The 26,448-nt window shown below is 36.1% G+C and overlaps 1 protein-coding gene across 1 annotated transcript; it reads right to left on the bottom strand.

Moving 5' to 3' along the window:
• Nucleotides 1–1,064: 1,064 nt before the first annotated feature.
• Nucleotides 1,065–9,923, bottom strand: trib2 (tribbles pseudokinase 2). The gene is made up of 3 exons (XM_059512185.1): nt 8,821–9,923; nt 7,879–8,171; nt 1,065–3,087 (listed from the first exon to the last, which is right to left on the bottom strand). The coding sequence occupies exons 1-3, from the start codon at nt 9,088–9,090 to the stop codon at nt 2,613–2,615; spliced, it is 1,038 nt and encodes a 345-aa protein (XP_059368168.1). The 5' UTR covers nt 9,091–9,923; the 3' UTR covers nt 1,065–2,612.
• Between the last annotated feature and the right edge of the window lie 16,525 nt (nt 9,924–26,448).

Genomic DNA, 26,448 nt, shown 5'->3' with positions numbered 1-26,448 from the left:
AGACACTTTAGTAGCTGCAAGGTCGTGCATGCACAGGTGGATAAAACTAGATGTGCATGCATAAATGTACAAGAGCTCCATGCATTAGTTAGTTGAACATGTGCCAAGTGTTGCAGCATATGCACATCTGGCACACAAATGCACTAATCTATTTTCAGCACAGCATGGCTACTGCCCACATTTAAAAAACACCCTTTTCTGGAAGTGTGGAGGCGTGTTTGTACAAGAACACATTTGCATATGTATTTAGAGGGGCTGAGTGTGAAATATCAACAGCTTTTTATATTGCATGTTGGCTCTTATAATAGAAAATGTATTTATAATATAAACTTCTGAAAAAAAAACTGCATTATTTTACAGGCAGTGTTTCAGTTGGACCATTAATGTCTAGTCCACAAGGGACACAAGTGTTAAATGTACATTGTGTGTGTTTTATGGTATGACTGCACATGACACAGAGGCTGCAGATCATAGAAAATGGGCCCAATGCACAAGACATTAATCTGTATTTGATGGATTATTTCCCAGCAGGCTTTAGTCAGATTTAGTGGCAGTCAAGCAGAGAAATCAACCAATCTGGGGAAAATGCTTTAGATTATGAAGTCACAGAGAGTGATGTCTGCATGTGAATTATCACAAGTCTTAACATCCAGAAGATCAAAGGCATTAAATAATCTAAACTAGAGAGAGAACATAAACTATGAAAACCAACTGATGTATAAACTATTAACTAAAATTTAAAAAAATTAAATAAAAAAGGGCCTGAGTATGAGTTGTGATAGATTAATATGTGGTAGGTCAATTAATCATCCATTTTGAGATTATGATCAGTATCATCTGATAAATGTGCTAAATAACAGAAGTACACTTTAACAATTTTAGATTAGATAGATAGATAGATAGATAGATAGATAGATAGATAGATAGATAGATAAACAACTGACACCATTTTGATACAGTATAGGTGTGTGTATTATGTAATGCTTTATATTACATTTTAACATATATACACGTGGAATATACATATATTTAAAACTTAAAACATTGGATAAAAAGATGCAGCATTCAGTGTGCAGTTCACAATTTATTTACTGAATAAATCTGGACAAAACACCAAAATTCTGTTACATTACAATCAGAGCATCTGAGGCAGATATCCCACCATGCACTCCCCCCTCCCCTTGAAAACATGAGGAAAAAAAATTGAACGAACAAAAAGAAAAACATCCTTCAAACTGAGCACCTAATCAGCACCAACTTAGGTATGCAAGTTCCTTCTACAAAACGAGTGAAAGCACAATGTCCAGAGGGAAAAAAAAACGAAAAAGAAACTCCAAAGCGCAATTGGACTCCTAGTAAATCCTTTGTAAGATTCTTCTTTAAGAGAACGAAACTGAAACTATGAACTCCCCTCTTGCTAGGCAGGCTAAAGCATTCAAAGGGCACATGCCATTGACTAGATATAAATCACGATTTCAAGTAACATTGATATACGACGAAACATGTCTATGTACCCATTCAAAACATGATCATTTCACAGACCTATGCAGGCAGTAGAGTTAACATGAGGTACTCGAGACGGTGTAGTCGTAGAAATATTGTCTAATATTTAAGGAGTCAAATGCAAAAAGCTAAATTTAAAAAAAAAAGAAAAGAAAAAAGGAGTGCGGTCAGCATGCGTTTGGGGTGCGCGATTACTGGCACTGACGTTAAATCGCAGACCTTCCAACTTGGGACAAACTTTGATGCAAAAAGTCAAACCTGTCCTGTGTCAAATGTATTGCCTACAATATTATTGTAAACTGGCGGTTTAGAAAACAACGAAACCCCTGCACGTATTTCTCATTAAATATAGTAATAGTTACCTTATAAATAAAATTAAAAAAAAAAAAATACATTTTGCTCCAGCAAAAGAAAACAACTAAAAGTGAAATAGATGACTAGTCCAGAGAGGATCTCCAAGCCTAAGCGAGTCAAGTGCTTGACGTTTTTTATTCTCTGAAGACTCACTGAAAAAGTTTCAGTTATGGTTAGAGCGAAAAAAGCACCAATGATAGTAAAAGGAAGAGCTTAATGCAACACAAATCGTTCTTAGTGCAGCCAAAATTAATTAAACAAAAAAATGACATGGCCTTAACAATATTGACCTGGAGGGCTGTCGAAACGCTATTCTTAAACCAAGGATCAGATTGAGACGCAACCAACAATTTTGCATTCGAGGAAAACAAGCAACTGAGACGTGGTCAGCAAATCAAAGCTGGAAACAGGAAAGGTTGAGCAGTTTTGCCTGATATTTTCTTTGTTCCTTGGCTGCATTCTCCTGTGCTGTAATGCATGTTTGTAGCTTACTGTGACTCGTACACCTCATGAGCACCACGGAAAATAAAGACAAAAACGAATGAAAATAAAAGGAAAAACCAAAGTCTTGCTACATCATCTGACACGCTTCGTCCAGAAGTCCTAGCTTAGGAAGAAGTCCTTTCCGCCCAAGCCAGAACCGACCATGTCTTTTCACGGAATGAGAAATAACGATAGACACCGTTTGTAATGAGTGAATTTCTTTTTTTCTGATAATCTAAAAGGACGTGGCATAACGTCTGATGAGTTTGTGCTCAGCTGAAGAACTGCTCCAGTTCGTCTTCCATGTTGGCCTCTGGCACCATTTGGTCCAACTCTCGCTCGCCTCTTCCGTGGCTGGCGGCAGCGGCTGAACCGCCGGAGGCCGAGAACCAGGGATGGTCCAGGATCTCTCTGGAGGTGAGGCGTTCGGCTGGTTCTCGCCGCAGGATGCTACGGATGAGGCATCGGGCTTTGGGTGTTAGCGTCTCGGGGATGTTGAACTGGCCGCGGCGGATCTTACTGAACAGTGAGCTGGGCTCTACGTCGTGGAACGGGTAACGGCCCACCAGGATGGTGTAGAGCATCACGCCTAAGCTCCACACGTCCGCCGCCTTACCAGAATAGCTGCCATTTGCATTGAGGATTTCCGGACTGACGTAGGCTGGACAGCCGTGTTTGTCCGAGAGCGAATCATCACCTCCTTCTAGGAGGTACGTATCCTCCAAACTCTCCAACTTTACAAGGTTCCTGGGAAAGACGGAGAATAACATGAAAATGTACATATTTGAAGACATGAGGTGTTCAGTAAGTAAAAGTGAAACGATTATTGGTTTGTTGGCTTTCAAGATGGATGATCCAACATTTGAACTGACAAACTAATATATAATGTTATAAAATACATTAAATGGAACAAATTCTAGATGGATCATTTGTGAGTTTTTGAACATACAAAAATACACAAAATGAAGCAAACGTCATAGAAAACTCAAGCTTGACAACCAGGGCCGTTTCTAGCCTTTTTGGCACCCTAGGCGAGATTTTTACCAACAACCCCAACTTAATAGCTGCAAAAGTGTGGAGAATGATTGACAGCCGCGGAGGAGGGAAAACGAGGTTTCCGTATACTTTAATTTAATGATGTATATAGTCTTCATGTCTGTCACATAAAGCTATGGAATGGCTTTAGATGACTTTGTGATATTATAATCTGACCGATCTCAGACCCAAGTCACCCAAACTGACGTGAAAAAAGCGGGAGGCGACGAAAAGCGCGCTGTTTGCAACCCCGAGATTCATTCACCAATCAAATAAGGCTTTTGACGGGACAAAAATAAGCTTTTTTTTGCGGCCGCCAAATAAATTTAAATGCAGGAAAAACCCTGCTATAATATTTAGCTGCTGAAATGAGCATGACGTAAATCCGTCCCGTGGTGCTAATAATGCAGTCACAGTGTCATGTTTAGCTCGTAGTGATGATGGAGCTTGTAGTAGAACAATTTGTAACATACCTGTATATTTTGCTTTCTTTTTCTCATCTTCTTGCGATACTGAGCCCCTCAAACATTTACTTAAAGTAATTTTAACCACGGATGACGACATTGAAAGGCAACGGCTTTCTGGCTTTGTATTGCGCATGCACGACTTTAAATAACATGTCTCTAACGGCAGCGGCCACTATCACCACCAATGAAACTTACTCAGATAATCGCCAAAAGTATCAATATATAATATTACCTTGAAATAATAATAATAATATTATATATATATATATATATATATATATATATATAAAACTCTTGGTGGGGCGGGGGCTCTCACTGGCGCCCCCCAGCAGTTTGCGCCCTAGGCGACCGCCTAGTTTGCCTATGCCTAGAACGGCCCTGTTGACAACTAACAGAAAAGTCATAATATACATTAAATTGAAAAATTAAGATAAAACAGATTGAAAATGTTTTTAAAATTAAAAAAGTTAAAGATGTCAAATAAATTAAAAGAAGCAAACTTTCAGTTGTGTTGGCTTTCAAACTCAAAAATTATATGACCAAAAACTATGAGAATCAATTTAAGAACAAAATAATAACAAAAACCCTTTTAAATCATATTTTCCTCTACCATTGCAGTTTTATGATAGCAAAGCATAAATATCCTCTACATACTGGACTCTAAATCCCTTGCATAAAAAAGCAATATAAAGATAGCCTCGGGACATTCCTGCCAGTCTAATCCAGAGGGAAATCTGGTATTCATTCTGGGAATTATAAAAAGCAGGAATAATGCCACGCCAAAGATGGAATTCCTCAAACGATTCCCTGTGATCCTAGTTTTTCCACTGTGATCCTGTAATTTATACAATAATGCAAACATGAAGGAACATACATATGACGACAAACAATCTGCTATATATTCCCAGTATATCTGCAATGATTCTGTTGCTACAGTAATATAAAATAAAGCAGCATTCTGATCCTTTAAGGTGCTTTCTATTTGGTCGTTATGTTTTCTAAAAAAGCATGTCAGACTACTTTAACTGTTCTTCTTTTCTTGAAAGTATGAGAGCATCTAGATGTTTTAATAAGGTCTTCGATGCAAAAATCAGGGTTTAGGATAAATCATGGTCACGAATCAGATCCAAATCTTTTGCATCATAAAGTTAAAAACAAGTGATGGTTAGTAAAATACTGTCATAAATGTATATTAAGATACAATACTATGACACATATTTGCATAAATATGAATTAAATGAATACTTTAATTCAGTAATAATGCATTTCATTTATTCAAAGTGACAGTAAAGATATTTATAATGTTACAAAAAGTTTCTATTGCAAATAAACATTGTTCTTTTGAACTTTCTGTGTCATAGATTCCACCAAAACATTAAGCAGCACCACTGTTTTCAACATCGATAAACAGTAAAACAGCATTTCAGAATGATTTCTGAAGGACAATGTGACACTGAAAACTGGAGTAATGATGCTGAAAATTCAGATGTGCATAACATGAATAAATTACAATTAAAAAGATATTTGAGAGTTTAAATTATTTTAAGCGAATAAACGCATGCAGCCTGTGTAAGTATAATAGGCTTTTTCAAAAACATTAAGAAATATAACCGACCCCAATCTTTTGTAGAGTTATGCAAATCCCTTTTTGTGCTTACAGTATTTTCAAACTATACAATTTGCATCCCTGCATATTCATCAAAAAGCTGAAAAACCATGAGACTAACTACATCATGCAGCCCAAATTACAAAGACAAAAAATAAAAAACAACATATGCAATGAAAACATCTTTGAGGTCTTCTGCAAGCTGCCTCGTGACTCAGATTCTGAATCAGAAACCATCCGAATGAAACCGTACGCCCACTGAGTCTCAGCAAAACATCCAATCCTCGGAGCTCAAAATAGTCATATTACTTTTCACGACAAGCGGTAGCCTGCTGCGTGGAAAGGTTGCAGGGCATCTAAATTACCTGAAGGTCAGGAATGAACAGGATGCCCCTTCTCTGACATGAACTTGTGACCCTTTTCCATGCACCACTGTGCAAAGAGAACACGGCATGCTGGAAATATTCTCTTAATGACATGCAGCATATGTGAGTCACAGCTCCACGATGCGGCTGAGTTACACCGGGTCAAGAGCCTGCAAAGAACATCGGCCCACATGAACCCAGGAAAAACGGAGGAGGATGCATGGATGCACACACTTGTACATTAGGGAGCGATTCCAGATGAACTGCACTGCGGTCTCTAGCGTGCGACGGCAGAACGTTACAAGCGTCCTTCGTGACATAACCAGGTCAGGAACCCACTTCGCCGAGAAATGCAGTTCTGTCTGGCTCGCTTTCCTCTCTGGTTCCAATTTCGGTGCACCCTTGGTGTTTGATTTCTGGCCAGGGTAATAATCACCACCCTTGGCCACGTTTACTTGCGCTCGTCTGCAATCACTCACTGAAAGGTGGACGGCTGACGCACCAGACCACAGAGCATGGGAACAGTAAGGTTACCGAGCTCACATTTAAAGCACCAGGCAACATTCTCCATTTCCATCGAGTGAGCCAGAGGGAATCTAGCTGAGCTGACTCATTTGGCCACTGGGGCAACTGCTATTTAGCTTAAACAGGAAGGCCACCCAGCTTCATAACGCAGACTTGGGATTATTTCAGACTAATTTGACTGCCAAACATATGGGCAGGCTAATTTTTAAAGACTTAACACGCAATGCCATTCAAAACCATTTTACTTCAACAACTTGACTTTTTTTTATATCGAAAGTGGATATGCTAATAGAAAAACAAAAGATGGGACTTAAAGTTGTTCACTGGAAATAAATTTTAAGGGTTTGCTGATGTCAGCCAAAAACAAAAGGTATTTCGGAGGCAGAGCATGATTGAATACAAAAAGCAATAATTGTTTGTAATAACTTGTATGACTAAAATTTAAAATAGTAATGCACTGAAATTTCATAAATCAAAAATATTCAGCAGTAACGGCAAAGAAAATATATACTGAGTTTTGGATGAAACCACTAATTGAAACTGTGACTGTTAATTATTACCTCTACGACGGAACTTTTTGACCATATATTTTGTTCACAAAATGAGGATAAACCACAACAGCAGTTTTATGCACTTCACCGTGAACAAAATAGATACTAAAATATCAAGTGGCACTGGCAATCCATTACCAGAGAACTTTACTGGGACTGGTTTCATTTGTCATATGAGAACACAACACCCTGAACAGCAAACTAGCAACTACCCACACTTTTTACTCAAAAAATTGGCTAAATTAAAACTTTAATTTAATTTCTTTAAATTTTTTATCTGAGCATCACTAATAGGTCATATTAGGCATTGGTCAAAAGTGAATTTAAAATTGTGTTACTCATACAAAAGCTAATTTAAAATCTTGTAGTGCACATTCGCAATTTACATTTGTGGTGCGGTCACTTTTACTGTTCTTTAGCTAATTTTTGCAGGAAAAATCCAGTAATTTCAATAGGATTTTTGTGTGAGGCTGAAAGATTTCCAGACACAGAATTAAGAATGGTTTAAGCTGGTCGTGCAAATGTGCTGCATTGGTTTGAAAGTTACTTTTGTGTGAACAGCGCTTCATATATTTCTAAACTATAAACAATAGACCTTTTTTGTTGTACTTTTAGTATTTTTTTAGTAACCCCCCACCACCCACAAAAAATTAAAACCTATTTAATGATATTTAACTTAGGTGTGTAACTAAATTTGTCTCCAATTCTGTTCTCTAGAATGAGAATGTCACCTTATACCAGCTTCCAATGACAATAGCAAGTAGCAATTCATGGTTCCCAGTTGTAAATAAACTATAATCTATTTGCAATTCAAAAAAGGGAGGGGGGGGACCTATTAAATAATGTTTGTTTCAATAGAAAGCACATCAGTAATATACCAAATTTCCAATCTCAGTATGTGAATAATGTGCTGCAAAACAAACCTCTTTTTAAAGATCAAATGTGCACATTCTGTTTGAACCCAACAACCTTACTAGTGGCTTCTTTACCTGTCCTCGTTCTGAAAGACGAACTTCCTCAGCTTGAGGTCTCTGAGGACCAGGCCGTTGTCGTGGCAGTGCGCCACAGCTGATGCTATCTGATGGAAAAGTCTGGCAGCCTCTTCCTCTCGCAGCTTCTTGCAAGTACGAACGAAAGAGTGCATGTCACCATGGCTCCTCTCGAAGAACACGTACGCTCGAGTGTCCCCCAGAAGAATCTCCACTATCTGGTTAATGTTCTCATGGGTCCCCAGCACGAAGTAAGCAGCCAAGGACTCTTGGTATCGACTGACATCAAACACCTGGAGGAGAGAGCGCATTTTGAATTCAATTAGAAGCCATCAACGATTCCCCAACATAGTGCAAAAGTTTTAGGCCCCCAAGACAAGAGCCCTGCTACTGGCATCTTCAGAGACAATGCGTAATTTTGAAACAAAAGAAAGGAAATCCATGCAACTGCAAGTTGAAAGGCATTACACCTCTGCTGCATTTCCCAAAACACACTAAATTTTGATGTTGCTTAGTAACGGACACGTAAAAGTGAGAGATGGGCTAAGTATAACATGACAGCAGGGGACATCAGAGGCCATTCTCTCATCAGAAGATAAGAGATTCTTACTAATGGCTCTCTGCCCATGTCAGCCCATTCTGAGCGTCTTATGTTTCAAAGTCATGTGGACTTGCACGCATGAATGCACGGCTGTATGCAAGCATGCACGCGCACAAGCACTTTAGGGGTATTCCCACATGCTTTTTTGCACGTGACTATAACTCATCACTTGATGTCACTGTTGATGAATCACAAAAGAAAAGCCATTCATTTGATAACGCACCAATAGGCACCTCGCAAATGAATGCATTAGGCCACATGCATGTCTCACATACATCTATAGCTGATGCAATTGCATGAGTGTTCCGTTACAAAATGACAAGAATTCGGGTTTTTCTTACCTTGCACACGAGCTCTTCCCCACTGTGCAGGTGGGTGGCTCTGAAAACGTGGTCTCCCTCAATGGGCTCCAACAAAAGGTAATTTCCAATGCATGAAATGCAGTGAGAGGAGTCAGGGGTCTCAGGGGGGCTGGGAGATCCTAAATTTGGACTGAAACTCTGGTTGGATTCTGTAGTCCTTAGACAAGATAGCTCCTCAAAGTCGTGTGCTTTGTGCCTCGATCTCCCATAACGCGAAATGTTAATGGGACTGGATCTCTGTATGTTCATGAGTATAGGAGGTTCGTCCAGATCAAGAGGGTTCAGACGGTCTTGGAGAAGGGGGAGGGGATGGAAGTGAATGACAGACAGATGCCCTCTATTTAACACTGGGCATGAAGGCAGCGGCGATTCCCCTTGACTGTAATGATGATCTTATGCATGCATGTGCGTTAATTGCACTGACAATGTGGCGTCATTTGAGCACACATGCAATGACGTGCATGCACGAATTGTGACCTCTATGATCAGCGTGCCCTCAAAGAACAGCACGGTTTGGTTGCAAGAGCCGAAAACGCATTAATCGTCGCGGTGTAATGTAAAGGTTGTGACGTCACGGTCGATGTAGCGCAGCAGGTAAAGAATGTTTAGGGGTTTTTTGCATTAAATTAAAAGGAAAGAGTGCCAACTGGGTTTAGATATCCTGAGAGGGCGCTCCGTGTTCATTCGAGCGGGTCTCCACGCGAAGCCTGTCCATGCATCTACCAAATATGGCTAGGAAAAATTTGCTCCAGGTCGCGAGCCGCCTTTTGTTACGCCTGGGAAGTCGATGTCCTCCTCTTCGCGAGCAACTAAACTCCGACGGTCTCCGTCGCTTGGATCTGATTCGAACAAAGGCAAGAGGGAACGGCCGACGTTCTCCCTGAGCCTGTACCTTGTTCAGCAACAAGACACCATTATCATCATCTTCTTCTTACTTACGTGGCTGGGAACCTAATCCATTGAACGCGCGGTGTCAGCTGCACGCACTGACTGACTGACTGCGCTCGCGGGACTGACTGGAGCGCTCCACGCGCACGACCAGCCCCCCTGACGTCACGGCTAAAACGCCCTCCCATTGGCCGCTCGCTTGATTCTGACACATCCACAGTCTTGCAAGTAAGCCATCCATACAGTCATGGGAGATAATTGTTTTCCTTGGAATTTAATTGAAGCACCCTAAATTATCAGTCGATATGGTGAATTCTGGGGGGGAAGTGTGTGTTAGGATTAAATGTCGGTTGGTTTGTGCAATGAAGCAAAAATGACATCAAACTCTGATTAACTACAATGCCATGATGATTAAGCATTGAATATGTGTGTACATATACATCTTATCTTAAAGGCGTTTAAACATAAAATATTTTGTAGAAAAATTTAATATTAGAGATGTGTACTTCTAGTTCTTTGTACATGCACTATAATTCTGCTGGAAAATTAACCATGGTTTTATAGTAAAAGTGTAGTAACCATGTTTTTGGCGTATTGACTGTCATTTGTATAACCACAGTTTTACTAGTTAAACTATGGTTAGTATAGCAAGACCATCCAATCCTTCCAATCCTAATCTATTTTTTGTTAAAATAAAAAAAGTAAAAAAAAAATAGCTCTTTTGTTTTGCACATGCAATGTGCGATGATTCTAACAAAGCACTTAAGCAGCAATCAGTTGCTATCTATTTGCTGCGTAAATGCAAATTGTAATCGTGAGTGTCTATATTTTGACAATTTTTACTAAAATGTAGATGATTCTAACTTGTGTTTAACTGTTCATCTAGGCAAGGCAAGTTTATTTATAGAGCACATTTCATACACAATGGTAATTCAAAGTGCTAAAAGGAATTAAAATAATCCTAAAAAAATAATCACAACAATAAAAAGTAAATCTAGTACTTGTGTTTATACATGCACTGTCCCATACTGCTAACAAAAACATTCAAGCGGCCATCGGTTACATGCTCACATGATTAATATTTACGAGCATCCATATTTCATGCATTCGGACTGACTTGTATCCTTTTAGTTATGTTTTTCATATGTGTTTGGACATGCACTGTCTGATACTAATCCTAAGAAAAGTGCCCAGGCAGCGATTGGTTACTACGGCTAGCTGTTCATGCAGAGTAACTTTTAGCCTAATCTTACGTTTAACTTTGTATCTAGTAACTTACTTGTGATTGTAGCCTACAAGCACTGTCCAATTCTAATAAAAGCGATCGAGCAGTGGTCGGTTGCTATGGTACCGTGTGCGAATGCAATATTTTTTCGCGAGCTTATACATTTTGCATATTCGGACTTACTTGTATCCTGATCTAGCTTTTGTTGATTGTTACATCCAGTGTTTGTGTTTGCATACTACTGATCCTAACAAAAGTGCTTGACTAGCGATCGGTTGCTATAGCTGCTCATGCGAATTGTATTTGGTCGTGTCTATATTTCACCCATTCAGAGTAACTTGTGGCCTAATCTAACTTTAGTTTAATTTTTCGTACTTGTGTTTTTACATGTTTACTAATATGACTAGTTTTTACTTTTACTAATCCCAAAGCAGCGAGTTGGTCATCTTCGCACACGAATGCGATTTATATACACTAGCAGCTGCATTTTGCTCATTCGGCCTAAATTTGTATGCTAACCTAACATATGGTTTTTTTTGTCGTTATGGATTTGTATTCACAATTATATTTTGCACATTTGGATCATTTTTAATTTATGAAAAGTAAAAAAACTTATATAAAAATATAATGACAAAATCCACAAAAAGCTATAGTTCTAAAATGTGTAATAGTCAAGAATGAGCAGGTCAAGCCTTTGAACGGTCATGTACTGTATATAAAGCAGGCAGAAGTCTGAAATGGAGTTGTTGGCCAGATGGTGACTGGGTTAAATCCTCACATGTTAATAGCAGGGTTGTTCCTTGCGAGATGCAGAATTCTGTACTGTGATACTGAACAAAAACCAGATGTGTGGACATGCTATAGATTACATTTAATCTCGGTAGATTATACTCATATAGCCAAATGTAGGCTAAAGGACATGTCCTGATCATATCCATCCTGAAATATTAGGTTATATAAAAATAAAAATACAAACAACAAAAATATATGAAACTTATATATTAATCTATAATCACCCAAGACCTTAACAAAAGACCTGATGTTGTTGTACTCTGCAGTTTCAGGATACTTAAATTTGAATCATGTATCTGTCACATTTTTTTCATAGCAGATACATCATGTACTCTTTCATTTGGTGTGACATATTGATCGAGTGATGTAAGTTTAATGATCTGAGAGTTCGACTGATGGATGACAAAATGCATGCTGTCTGTTATGTCTGCATATAATCTGTTCCAGTTGTATCAAGTCTTGTTATTGTTGTTGCACAATGTCATGATTTGTAAGAGTTGGTGTTGAATTTCAAAACTGATTATATGTTCTGGAGGAGAACATTGAGGAATAAAGGGGATTTTTTGAATTTGTGTGTTTTGGATGAATGACATTGTTGTGCCTCCCACTGGTACATTCACAAAGTGTTGTATTGTGTGTAACAGTGAATGGTGGGTAGAGTGAGATATTTATGTACCCCACGGATAAAATGTTGTATACATACTGTAGTTCACCCAAAATTATAACTGTTGTATTTTACTCACTCTCATTTAATTTCAAACCTATATGATTTACTTTCTTTCTTTTTTGGAACACAAATTGAGGAATGTTGACACCTCTCTCATCTACAGAATGAAAGTGCATGGAAACCAAAGGCTGACAAGCTCTAAAAAGGGCAAAAAAAAGCATCATAAAAGTATTCCCTGAAACTTGCATTCTATATTGCATGTTATTTATGACTTTTAAAGCAATAAAATAGGTTTTTGTGAAGATAATTTATTTAAAATCTTGTTAGAAATCTAGTCACTATTCACTTTTCCCTTCACCAGGGTTATTTAATATTATTGAGATACTTTTCTATTTTATATTAATTTTGAATTATTTAAAATTTTATATTTTTTATTTTAACATTAAATTTTAGTTTTAAGCAAGTTTGTTGTGTGTTTAGATATAGGTTTTTTTAAAGTTTTTTTTTTCAGTTTTAGTTTGATCTTTTTTAAAAATAAATAAATAAAAATTTTAGTTAGTGTTTATTTTATTTCAAGTAACAAGATAACTAGTTTTAGTTATGTATAATAACTCTGAGTTTCACTGTTTACCAAAAAAAAAAAAAAAGTATATGTAAACTTTTGTCCTTTTCTCTAGTTTGCTTCATAGTTGTCTGTTAAATAAAGCATTGTATATTAAAAATATTCTTTCCATTGATGTATGGTTTATTACGATCAGACAATATTTGCCACAGATACAACTATTTGAAAATCTGGAATATGAGGATGCAAAAAAATCTAAATATTGAAAAAAAATCACCTTTAAAGTTGTCCAAATTAATTTTTAGCAATGCATATTACGAATCATAAATTAAGTTTTGATATATTTACAGTAGGAAATTTACAAAACATCTTCATGCAACATGATCTTTACTTAATATCCTAATGATTTTTGGCATAAAAGAAAAATCGATAATTTTGACCCATACAATGTTTTTTTGGCTATTTCTAAAAATATACCCCAACGACTTGAGACAGGTTTTGTGTTCCAGGGTCACATATATGAAGTGAATAAATGTAAAATCTATATTAATTGACTTTTAAGTTAAACTATTATTTATCATAACCAAATAACCAACCTATGAATACAAAATTGTAGGCTAACACTTCCTACAGTGATGGAGATTTATTGGACAAGACATGAGGGTAAATTTAAATTCTTTTTAACTGCATGTCCTTGCAGGGAATTTTATTCATTTATTTTTTTCGCAGTGAGCAGGCCAATGTAAAGCAGTCACGATTCTTTTGTTTTGTTCATCTCAGAAAGTGACTTCCCACTTGCATTCCTGAGCTCCTGAACTGTTTTCCCAGCACAGAGTAAGCAGGGGGGTGGAAGGTGAGTGAATACAGGATTGAGCAATTCTCCATTGTGGAATGCAGGGCGTCATGTGGAATGCACACAGCTGGATGAGAGACACAGACAGAACTGTTCATTCCAAACAGATTCCACCCCCTGACATAACACTGGAAAGGGGGAGTCGGTAGCTTTTCTCCTGCAGTTCATGGCCTCGGTTTGCCCACACTTTATGAGATTGTGTTTGTCACGTAAACAGACCCTTTCTTCTAGAATCATGGACTAAACAGCTACCGAAAAAGCAGCTTGCCATGCTCTTAATGGAAAATTTCAACCAAAAATGAAAGTTTGCTTGAAATTTATACTCACCCTGAGGCCATCCAAGATGTAGATGTTTCTATGTAATCTTAACATTTAGAAAAATTTAAAATCACTTGCAGTGAATGGGTGCCGTCAGAATGAGAGTCCAAACATCTGATAAAACTACCACAATAATCCACAAGTAACCCACACCCCACTGATTAACATCTTGTGAAGTGAAAAGGTGCGAGTTTGTAAGAAACCTATACATCACCCATTCACTGCAAAGCATCCATTGGTGAACAGGTGACGTAATGCTAAATTTATCCAAATCTGTTCTCATGAAGAAACAAATGCATCTACATCTTGGATGGCCTGAGGGTGAGTGAATTTTAAACAAATTTTCATTTTTGGGTGGACTCCTCAGGCTCGTTGACTATTTCAAACTTAAAGTGGGCCAGGATTTCCCAAAATGGGTTTAACTTCTTTCTGAAGAAGGGTTTAAAATGACTCCATATTACCCTCTCTAGATCCAAATACAGCGCATGGAAGCTGCAGAGATATAGTCACATATTTAGGTCAAACCACTTTGTGTCACACAGAGAAATGCAACCACTAAATGTGTAAGTAAAAATGGGATTATCTTTCTTCCAAAGTGCCTTCTTTTCAGTATAGACCAATTTCTATCTCTCTTCTCTGCTAAAGTCTGCTAAATTGGGAAACTTCAAAGTGGGAAATGCAGCAGCTGCCTGGAAGTAGAGAGAAGATCACTCTTGGAAGTTTTCAAAGGTCAGCATGGATGGCTAAAATCTTAATTAACCCATGAGAAAATGAAGCAGTTTTGCTGCTGAGAAATGTCTCTACCTCTAGTATATTTGAAGCCTTGAGGTGGGTGAAGTGTAGAGACCTGCTTTCTGCTCTGGGAAACTAGAAACATATTAATCTAACCATTTAGCTACTATACTCCAACGATATTAGGGTGCAAAACTGCAATTTTAACATTTTCTTTTTTTACTTTTAAACAAACAAACAAAAACTGTTTGCAATGTCACTTCATTTCAGTCCACATATGACTGATATCCATTTACTCTCACATCACCTCAAATTGCCAAATCGCACTGGACGTGAATCATTTTCAGGTTGTGTTATGAGGCAAACATGCTGCCAGTTCTTCCAAAAATGAATTCTGTCATTATGTACTAACTTGTGTGCTGTTGTTCTCACCCCAATTTGTTTGACTTTGAAAAAAAAAACTATTTTGTAAGAATCTTCAAGTCTTCTCTATACAACAAATCTCCATATTCATAATACACTATCCCCTGGTTTCACAGACAAGGCTTAAGCCTAGTCCTAGACTAAAATGTAAGTCTGAGATGTTTTAACTAAAAGAAACTTGCACTCAGTGATCTTAAAATAAATCAGTGCATTTGTTTTGTCTCAAGATGCACACCAGTAATGTTTTTTTCTAAGCACGTTTATAAAAATTGCTTAAATGTCTTAATTGAACTATGATCTAATCCTGACTAAGTCTAAGCCCAGTCTGTGAAACCGGGCCTATGTGTCATAAATATAATCTAAGACATACAACAAAAGAAAACAGGTTTTCAAACAACATTCAGGGTTGCTAATGCTTACTAAAACTATTACAAATATATTTTTGTTCATTGAAGTAAAGCTGAAAAATATAAATATAAATGAAAATAAATAAATAAATAAATAAATGTATATATGTGTGTGTGTGTGTGTATCTATCTATCTATCTATCTATCTATCTATATATATATATATATATATATAAATTACTTGTAAAATTGTTATTTGGCAACTAACTAAAATTAGTTTAATAATATAATATAATCATTAAAAACTAATAAATAAAATAAGAATGGCAAAAATACAGTGCATCATAATTACTAAAAGATTAAAATGAAATAAACTGAAAATATGAAAATAAATAATAAAAAATACAACAGTATATAATTAATAAAATAACTGACAAAATGAGAGTGAGTAAATAATAGCATCACTTTATTTTAAGGTACAGTGTATAAAATTAGACAATCAGTAAGCATGACAACTTGTGTCTTTATAACACTTTCATTCAAATAAGTCAAGCAATTTCAATGTTCTTAAATTTCTATAAAACTGATTTTTTTATTTATTTGTTTGATGTAATTCAAGTTGAAATGACTTGTACAACTAAGCTTATCCTTAAAAATTGAAAAATTGACAATGGGTGGAAATTATTCCCAGTGTGTTCTATCTCTTTCAGACTACAACTTTTAGAAAGATTTCAAAAAGTTTATGAAGGCTTCTCTGCAACACGAGAAACTCTGTGAAATACTGTGGCTGGCTAACTTCTGTCCAGTCCTCTGACTCGGAAGATCCAGGGGAAATTTTCAAACTTGAGCCTTTTGGCTGCAGAATGAATTCTGAAGGCCGGGGAGAAAAAAAAGAACATATAGCTTCACTCAGATTTGACAGGATGACTCAGATTCCAGACACACAGGATGAATAACACCACAAAAAACCCAATAAACAAAAACATGAAAGAGCTGAGCTCCAGGGATCAGGGAGGACCAACAGCACCGCCAAAATACATTTGTCATATTTAATTATACATATGGTTATTAATGAAGGAAGGCAGCCAAATGACACACGGTTATTTTGTAGCTGTACGAACGCCCCAAAGAGTGAAAATATGTGCAAAAAGGATATAAATAAATGACAGGCAGGGAAGCTTTAATACATTATGTAGAATCTCGCTGAAAGCTTGAGGAATGGCATAAAAATGCAGGCTGGGAGGAAGGTCTCATTGTAGAGCTGTGATCTTTGAAACCCTGAACAAGTCCAGGAGGCACTATAAGCTAAAACTCAATAACAGATTCTGAGAGAAAGGCAAAAGGAGTCTGAATCCCTCGACCAGAGCGGATTTACTGTATCAAGCGCACAAGTTCTACATGTTAACTGATGCATTTCATTTAAAGCATTTCGCACCAGGTTTAGATACTGCTAACACAGATGCTATGGCAACACAATTCAGCTCTCGTGAGGACATACAAACATGTCTGTACATATAACTCATGTGAAATAAACCACTGAAAAACATGTAGCAGAGAGGGATGTCTTGCATTTCTTTAATGAGTGGAACAGTCAATCAATCAATATTAATGCATTTACAACACATTTTACTACTATAATGTTACCAATGGAACAGTATGAAACAGAAAATTATGAGCAGGAGTCGAGTTTATCCACTGGGTAATGACTGATCCATTAAAACTACTGTTAAGCATGTATGAATATATGCTAGGTTTGGGAATGCCTTTTAAATTCCAAATTAATTCTTGATTTTGAATTTAAATGCAAATAGTTGAAATGTTTATAACTATCATTTATAAATAGAAAAGCAAAGTTTGTAAAAAAAAAAATGGAATTTTGCCTCAAATGTTATCATTTGGAATGTTTTGGAAAAAGTCTAAAAGCCCTGAAGTTTGATGGATGGGTAGACAAAAATAAATAAATAAGTTTAGGTACTAAAGTACAGTATAGTATAGTAGAAAAAAACACTAAATGGAAATATGTAAAAAGTTAAAAAACTACTAAAACTTAAACTATATATATATATATATATATATATAAAACAAATAGGTGTTTTCAGTGTATCTTTATTTGCATGTGCCTAAATTTCTCCTAATTGCAGTTCAGTAAATTCCTTGGCCTGTTATTCCATCCACTTCATCATCCAGTGGAGTGTGCCTAATTCAGACTCGGTTCTTCATCTTTTTTATTTTTTTCCTTAACCCTTGATCACACATGTAATATTAAACTACAATTCTGGCTTCATCAAACTCCCTGTAAAATGATGCTATCCTAATGTGTGAATCAGTCGAGTTGTGACCTGTTACTATCTGCTAGACAGATGGCACGGGAAACACACACACACACACACACACACAAATACCTCTTTGACTCTTGTGTTTGGAGCCTGGCAGTAAAGACATTTACTGAGGTAGTGCAGGTGGCAAACTTGCAGCTATTTGACATTGATCTTGTGACAGCTGTATGTTCAAAGAAACCCACCTACCAAATCTATCTATCTATCTATCTATCTATCTATCTATCTATCTATCTATCTATCTATCTATCTATCTATCTATCTATCTATCTATCTATCTATCTATCTATCTATCTATCTATCTATCTATCAGCAGGGTTATTATCGTGAACTAAAACTAACATCATTTAAAAATAAAAATAAAAATAATCGTTACTTAATTTTAAACTAAAATAAAATTAAATATATGAAAAAATAATCATATTTTAGTTTAGCTAGTTGACAGTGCAGCATTTGTAATTATTCGTTTAAAGTAAAAGTAATAAAATAAATAAATATAAATAAATAAATAAATATAGGCAAAAACCTATAAATACAAATAAACAGCTAAATTAGCAACACATTAAGTGTCTCTCTCTCTCTCTCTCTCTCTCTCTCTTTCTCTATATATATATATGTATATATTTATAATATTAATTATACAAATATTAATAATATGAATAATAAATACTATATAGACATATTTTAAAAACATAACAAAAGAAATGATAAAAAGAAAATCTAATTCATGACATCAAAAACTAGAATAGTTTATTAATGATACAAAAAAAAAAACCGGCAACACTACAAATACAAATTATTTGTCACTATATTAATAAAGAGCTATAAAATTAATTAGGATAGCAGATTATTTAGTCTTAACATTTGATGAGAAATATCTGAAAGACTGAAAAAAGTATCTATTCTTTCCATTTAAAAGCATTATACAATTTCAACCATTTTGCTAACTAACCTGCAAAAAGATATTTCATCAAATTCAAAAACACCTCAAATGATTGCCTATTGGATTCAGATTGGATTGCCTATTATTCAGATTAGCACAAAGCCATACAGGTATTTCAGTAATATCTGCAAGGCAGCAGGACAAAACGACTTCCAGTAACTCATTTCTGTCTATGAGGAAACTAAAGATAAATTTTTTTGATTTATCATTCTTACGGCTAGGTTTCTGCACACAGCATGTCACGAAAGCTGTATAATAATGTCATCGCAACAAGCATCATTATGGCTGGATCCTAATTAGTGGCTTTCGTCGTTAGCTGTGTGGCGTCCCCAGCAGAAAATCCCTGTCTGCTGAGATCACTAATGCGTCGGTCCGGATAGATGAAGACGGGGGCAAGCTTTAGCGCTTAACCACCATCAGCAACGACTCCAGCGGGAGATTTTCACTTGGAAGAGGAATACATGATGGCGTCTGAGCTACTGGAGCTGACGTTAATAAGAAGTGTTTCATCCAGCTAGCCAAGAGCCCAGTACAATCAAACAGACCTTTGGCATGTGCTCCTGCCAGTTAACAAACTGTTGAGGCTAAATTACTGTAATGCTACCATAATTATGATTAGAGGAGCATGTCTCCAGCATAACTAGCTGCAATTTTTATGCCTTGAAGAAATGTGCATCAAAATGTGGTGGTTTAGAGTGGAAAACGCAACTATATGGGTAAAAATAGCAGTATCAATTAATACAGCGGGCCTGCGTTATCATTTCACGTAAGGCGGTGTGATCTTTGTGTGAACTTCTCTGTGGTTTTCTCTTTCAAGAAGACCAATTTGTAAGATACTCATCGCTGAATACCTGTGAGAAGGGAAAGACATTTCGGTGCTTAGATACAGTTGATTAAGCAAGATAAAATATTGCATGATAATGAATGACATTTTGCTGCAGCCAAATGTTAAGTCAGCACTTTCAGAAGTGCTTTAAAATGGCATACAGCACAGCTGGGAGTGAGATATCTGCTTATTTCACTATTGTTACGAGATGATTGAACATTTCACTGATTCTTGAGACATGAGAGAAAGCAAGCCTTACAACTTTACCTCCTATTGGTTTCTAAAATAGCAGAATTGCCACTTTGTATTGATGATCACAAGAATATTCCTGATACAAGTGTACCGTTTCTTGTGACACTGAAGACTGGAGTAATGATGCTGAAAATTCTGCTTTGCATCACAGGAATAAATTACACTTTAAAATATATTTCACATAGCAAACAGGTATTTGAAGTTGTAATAATATTTCACAATATTACTGTATTTTTGATCAAATAAATGCAGCCTTGGTGAGCATAAGAGACGTATGTCTTACAAAATCATTAATAATCCTTTTATTTGAATGTGATGACAGTTTAACAGCATTTTGTGAAAGATGTAAATAAATACCTCTGAAATTGCTATTTGATACATCTTTTGCATTCCTGTAGCATTTGACCCATGCAGCTCTCAAGAACCAGTGATGAATGAATACCTGTTTCAGATTGGGGGTTTAAATGGCAAATATCCCAAATGACTCTCAAAGGTGGTTTGAATTGTCCTAAATAACATCTGTTTGGAATCTGATGTGAAAGGGGTTCGGTTTGTTTCCTTCTGTACTCAGAAGGCCTTTGATGTGCCTACCAATGATATTGTCATTCCATAGGAATTTTCCCCTTTACTGAGCCAGCAGTGGAAACAACGTACCATCCCCTGCGTCAGACTAATCTCGCATGTAAACGGCTCATTCCGCAGACATCACACCTGCCGAGGAAATGCAACGCTGTCAAAATATACAAATGCTGTGATCTCCTGACACCATCAAGACAGGGTCAAACACAGTACGAGACAGAAGAGATGAGACCAGATGGGAAATGGCAATAAAGAAAGCCTACGATGTTTTTTTTTACTTCATATTGCCACAGCGTGTTCTGCTATTGTGCATGGAAAGATATTGAACCACCATAGTGGAAATCACATTAGACTTCTGAGGGCATTCGCTGTTATTACTTTAATATGGTTGTTGTCGCCGCAAGTGAATAAAGCAAATGGATTCCAATAACATTCGACTCAATGTGCCATTGCGTACGAGCAGAGGCCGAACTGAATCAGGCTATACAGAGGCGGATAAACAAGCGTTCAGAAGAGAAGTTCACCAGTATGAGCTCAACGGCCAGAAATCACACCATGCCAAGATTCTGCGGCCAGGATAAACAAGAAAACAGCAAAACATACACAAAAAGCAATAAAGTGCAATAAAATACTGGTTAGGTAAACATGCAAATTTGTTACTTTGCCGTGCAAAAGGAACATTTGCATTGATTTTGTTTGGGAGCAAGTATAGTGCTGACACGCGCCAGAACTCGGCCGGCCGCAGAGGCTTTGATTGTCTCCATGGAGAATTACCATCCTTAACTATTTGGTCTTTCACATTCCATTGAAACAGTACTGTCAACATAATTATCATGCCTCTGTAATAAATAACAAAAACAATGGCGATGGCAGCATAATAACTGAGACAGCATAATTGCCGTGCCAACACTGGCCTTCTGAGCTATAGTGACTAATCACTGGAGAATCTATTAGGAGACCAGACTGAGCAAAACAACTTATTCGAGATGGAAAGGGATTTACAAAAGTCAAAAGTCTTCTGCATCACACACACACACATATATATATATACTACTAACATGTTTTCATTTATTTTTAAAGGTATATTATCAAATGAATATGAATATATATAGCTATATTATTGAACTATAATAATGTTATATTAAATTTATAATAAATGAATAAAATAAATAGTTTACATATATAAGAAATATAGTATATTAGTATATTATTAAGTATATAAATTTATATGTATATAATATTTATACATTATATATATATATATATATATATATATATATATATATATATATATATATATATATATATATATATATATATATGACCTTGGAGCACAAAACCAGTCTCAAGTCGCTGGGGTATATTTTTTAGCAATAGCCAAAAAAAACACTGTATAGGTCAAAATTATAGATTTTTCTTTTGTGCCAAAAATCATTAGGATATTAAGAAAAGATCATGTTCCATGAAGATATTTGGTAAATTTCCTACCGTAAATATATAAAACCAAATTTTTGATTAATTCAGTTCAATTCAATTAAAGTTTATTTGTATAGTGCTCTTTACGATACAAATCATTGCAAAGCAACTTTTAAAGCAATATTAAGTAGTAGCAATGTCAATCCCGTGGCAAAACAGAGAAACAAATAGAGACATAATTAGCATAGCTGCTGTTCCAACCATGTAAAATTAATTAGTTTAACCCAAGCTAAAAAATAATAATGCTCATTTGATCAGATATAACTGCAGTCCAAAATTATGAAATGCATTATTTGAATAATATGATCATATTTTCTTGACCTGGTAAGGACTTCAGCCGCTGCATTTTGGACTACCTTTAGCATGTTTATTTTATTAGTAATTAGTAATTCATTAGTAATATGCATTTCTCAGAATTAATTTGGAAAACTCTAAAGGTGATTTTCTCAGTATTTAGATTTTTTTGCACCTTCAGATTCCAGATTTTCAAATAGTTGTATCTCGGCCAAATATCTGATCCTAAAAAACCATACGTCAATGCAAAGCTTATTTATTCAGTTTTCATATGATGTATACATTTTTTTTTTGAGGTCCATCTATATGTATATATGTATATATCACATATATGAAATATAGTATCTATTTATCTATAGATAGATACACTTTAACATTATATAATGTTTCAATATATATAATAAAATAATAAAATAAATACAAATTATATATTAATGATAATAATAATAATATAATGATGATTATATAATTTGTATTCTTATTATTATTATGTGTACATGTACATAGAATATACATATTATACAAAATAAAAAATAAAAAGCATATGCTACATATTACACATATACATACAAAATGAAAATAAAATAAAAAATATGTATACATTTATTCAAAATGTACAATTGTTCTAAAAGCTCTGTTCATGTAAAAGTGAGAGGTGTGTTAGGAAGGAGACATAAAGTACATCCTGTGGTTCCTGCACAGGAAGTGAATGCTGAGCTCTTCATCAATGACCATGACTCATCCAGCCCATGGCCTGCCTCCATTCTCAAACAGAACAGCTCCGGATGCCAAGAAGCCCATTCTGAAGTATGACTCCCCGGAGACCCTGGCGTGCCGTATGACTGGATAGAACTACACTGATTGTTTCTGCAGCATGACTGGGTGAAATTACAGCCTTGCTCAAGAAATGTTTTTTAGATTTGTAACTTAGAATTGAAGTTCATCTAATGCAATGTTATTTAACAGCCTATCACGTTGAGCAATCTTATTAAAAAAAAAAAAAAATTAAATAAATAACATTTTGTGGTTGGACAGTCACTCTGGAACAGGTGGTTAAAATCCAAAAAGATTTTCATTTAATTTTCAACAGAGGCATGTTATACCATTTTTCATCACTGTAGTAGGGACTCAATCCTTCAGGATTGTTCACTGGTGAGTGATTGCAGTATGACTAAGTAAAGAGTGCATTGATGCCTTCTAGAACACAATGTGACTGTTGGTTCTTGGACCAGCACCAATCGCAGTTCCCATAAACTGCAGCACTTACTCAAAAACAAGGCCCAATAACTTCAAGCTATATAATCTCAATTTAATTCAGTGCTGAGCATCAAACTGTATCAGGAATTCATAATTTGACATGTTGCATTTTAGAGTTGTCAATAATGTCACGTACTTGACTAAATAACACTAAAAGACATTCACAATATGACTAGATGAAAGTAGTGCGATGACGTCTTCAGTACGACTGAGTGAAACCACACTGATAACTTTTATAAAACAGCAGATCTGGTTTCTCTGTGCTAATACATCTGTAGCAGCGAAGCAGGACCGAAATCAATATCTTAAAAGTCATCACCATATCATGGTCACATTTAGTTGCATTTAAAATCTTTCCTGCAAATGGAATTCGGTATCTGTAGAGCTCTAAAAAAACAGTCAGGCTGTTGTTAGTTTCTGTCTACACAGATCTTTCTCCCACAGTTATCTGAAATTACTTCGTGACTAATACTGATGTTACATTTGTATGTATAACTGCAATTTACTCACCTTCTGCCAATTAAGATGAGTTTGTTTCTTCATCAGATCAGATTTGGAGAAATGTAGCATTAGATGGATCCTGATCCTGGTGCGTGTTCAAAAGCTTGTGTTTTCAGGCCCCCCAAACAGACTTATTGAAGACTCCTGATGTTAACAAACAGAACCACTGAAGGAGAAATTGTTTTTAGGTTACCATAACCATTACCATACAAAATGTGAACGTTTCTAAATTGTTTAGGTATACATATAGGCGTAACACTTTTTTTGCAAAATTATTTTGCAATAATTATTGTACATCAGTTCCTTTTTGAATGTTAATTAGATTATAACATGACTCCAGAATAACTGTTTATATCTATGCTAAAAATAACAATATTTAATGGATGAGACTGTACATTCTACATACTGTATGAATCTATTCCTGCCCAGTTTTCCCTGTATCTAACATTAGATGAGAGCAGACAGCGAACATCAAAGATAAACACACTGTGCATTCGACATGTCATGTTTTGATCCCTGCCTCACTAATTTCATTTGCTGTATCCGTGGCAACAAAGGGGGAAGAATAATAGAGCATCCCTTATCACCTTCACAGCCAAATAAAGTGGAGCTCTTCCTGCTGGTGATGCTTTGTCGCAGTTATCTCTGCATCTGTTAGAGCAAGTGTCACCGGCGCAGTTAGCAGCTTGCCACATGTATCAAGATGCTATCACAGGAGCCACCATATCAAAGAGTCTAATGTAGACAGGGCTTATCTCGCCCAGAACTCACACATGTGCTATGTAGGGCACGTCTTATCAGAGAGCTGCCATTACTGCCATTGCAACAGCAGACGCAGGTCAGGATGACCGCTGGAGGACCGGACGATCAGCTGCTTGTGTGTGTTTGGAATGGCCATCTGAGACTAAAAAGTATGTACTTTTTTTTTTGAGGAAAAAGTACATACTTTTGAGTGTGTAGCAAAAGAGTATGCACGTTCTGGGACATACTTCGATGACGTCATGCAACGTGAACGACAACGCGGTTGCCTAGTTACGCACACCACAACTGTTAACGTTTCATTCATTCTTGTATGTCCAATAAAATTGTATTTACTATTGCCATCTTTTTTTCTCATCGTTTTTTTTCACAATACATTTTACAATTGTGTTCTTCTACCAAGTTGAGGAGTGAAGAAGCAGGGTGGCGTCGTCGTAGAACCAAACGCAGGTCGTTTGTGAGGCGGCTGGTTCAGACGTTCATGTGCAATGTGTGTAACAAAGCCATCGCAAAGCTCCTCCCTCCCGCACGCAATGGGTTGTGGGCAATATAAGCACTTAGAGTGTGCATTGATCTGCACTTCGAATTCTAACCGGAAATAGTAGACCATCCGGGTATCTTTGGAATACTCTTTTCAACATACTACGATTTGGGACGCACTAATTCTAGTTTCGCATACTATTTAGGACGGATAGTATGCGAATTGGGACTCAGCGAAAGTGTAGCATGAAAGCTTCAGGTGAAGTGAGTAATTACTTGAATGAATAAAATGTCATTATTTACTCAGGGCCTGTATGTTAGTTTTTTGCATGAAATCCACATTTTATAAGCTAAAAATTACCCACACACAGAAAAAAAAGAAAACATAAAAATGCATATGCATTATAAGCCATATGATAACATTGTGAGAAACACACAAAAATTTAGGTTGTTATTCATGTAGTTTTCTTATTCTCGACTGGCATATAGCCTAGTCAATATGGTATGTACTTTAACTAAATGTAATTGTGAATATGCTTAAATCTTGTTAAACATTTAATTATACATTAATAATAATAATAATAATAATAATAATAGTTATTATTATTAATTTTATTACATTATTATTATTATATTATTGTAATTATTGTATTAATACATTATATTTAATTATAGATTAAATATATACTTTCTCACACACACAATTACATATTACACATATGATACATGCATATTATTATGCATATACAGTTACTATACTATATGCCAAAAATGACATGCATAATTATTAATTAAAAAGAAAAAAAAGAAGAGAGAATAGTTTCAGAATTATTTCGGATGGAGTAGCCATGATGCTGCTGTAACGTGTCAAGCTAATGGTCCAAATATGCTTCAGCTTTAATCTTATATGATCAAAGGTGTCCAGTTTTCTAGCTAATGCATACACGATCGTGCTGTTTCAGTGAAAATCCCCCCATGTTTATTTGTAGCGTTTGTGGCCTCAGCCCACAGATTCAGAGCTGCTATGCCCACTCACTCTTCCAGAGCTTTCTCATTCTGAGAGAGAGTGTTCGTGATCAGTCAGTCATAGGCCACTC

The sequence above is a fragment of the Carassius carassius genome, chromosome 27 (assembly GCF_963082965.1).
Source record: "Carassius carassius chromosome 27, fCarCar2.1, whole genome shotgun sequence".
NCBI lineage: Eukaryota > Metazoa > Chordata > Actinopteri > Cypriniformes > Cyprinidae > Carassius > Carassius carassius.
The sequence above is the reverse complement of the archived record's forward strand: the minus strand, read 5'-3'. Positions and strand labels throughout refer to the sequence as shown.

Coding starts and splice junctions, on each gene's coding strand:
- trib2 (XM_059512185.1), bottom strand. CDS start 9,090: ATGAACATACAGAGATCCAGTCCCATTAACATTTCGCGTTATGGGAGA. Junction 8,172..8,820: donor GGGAAGAGCTCGTGTGCAAG/GTAAGAAAAACC, acceptor TCTCTCCTCCAG/GTGTTTGATGTCAGTCGATA. Junction 3,088..7,878: donor GTCTTTCAGAACGAGGACAG/GTAAAGAAGCCA, acceptor CGTCTTTCCCAG/GAACCTTGTAAAGTTGGAGA.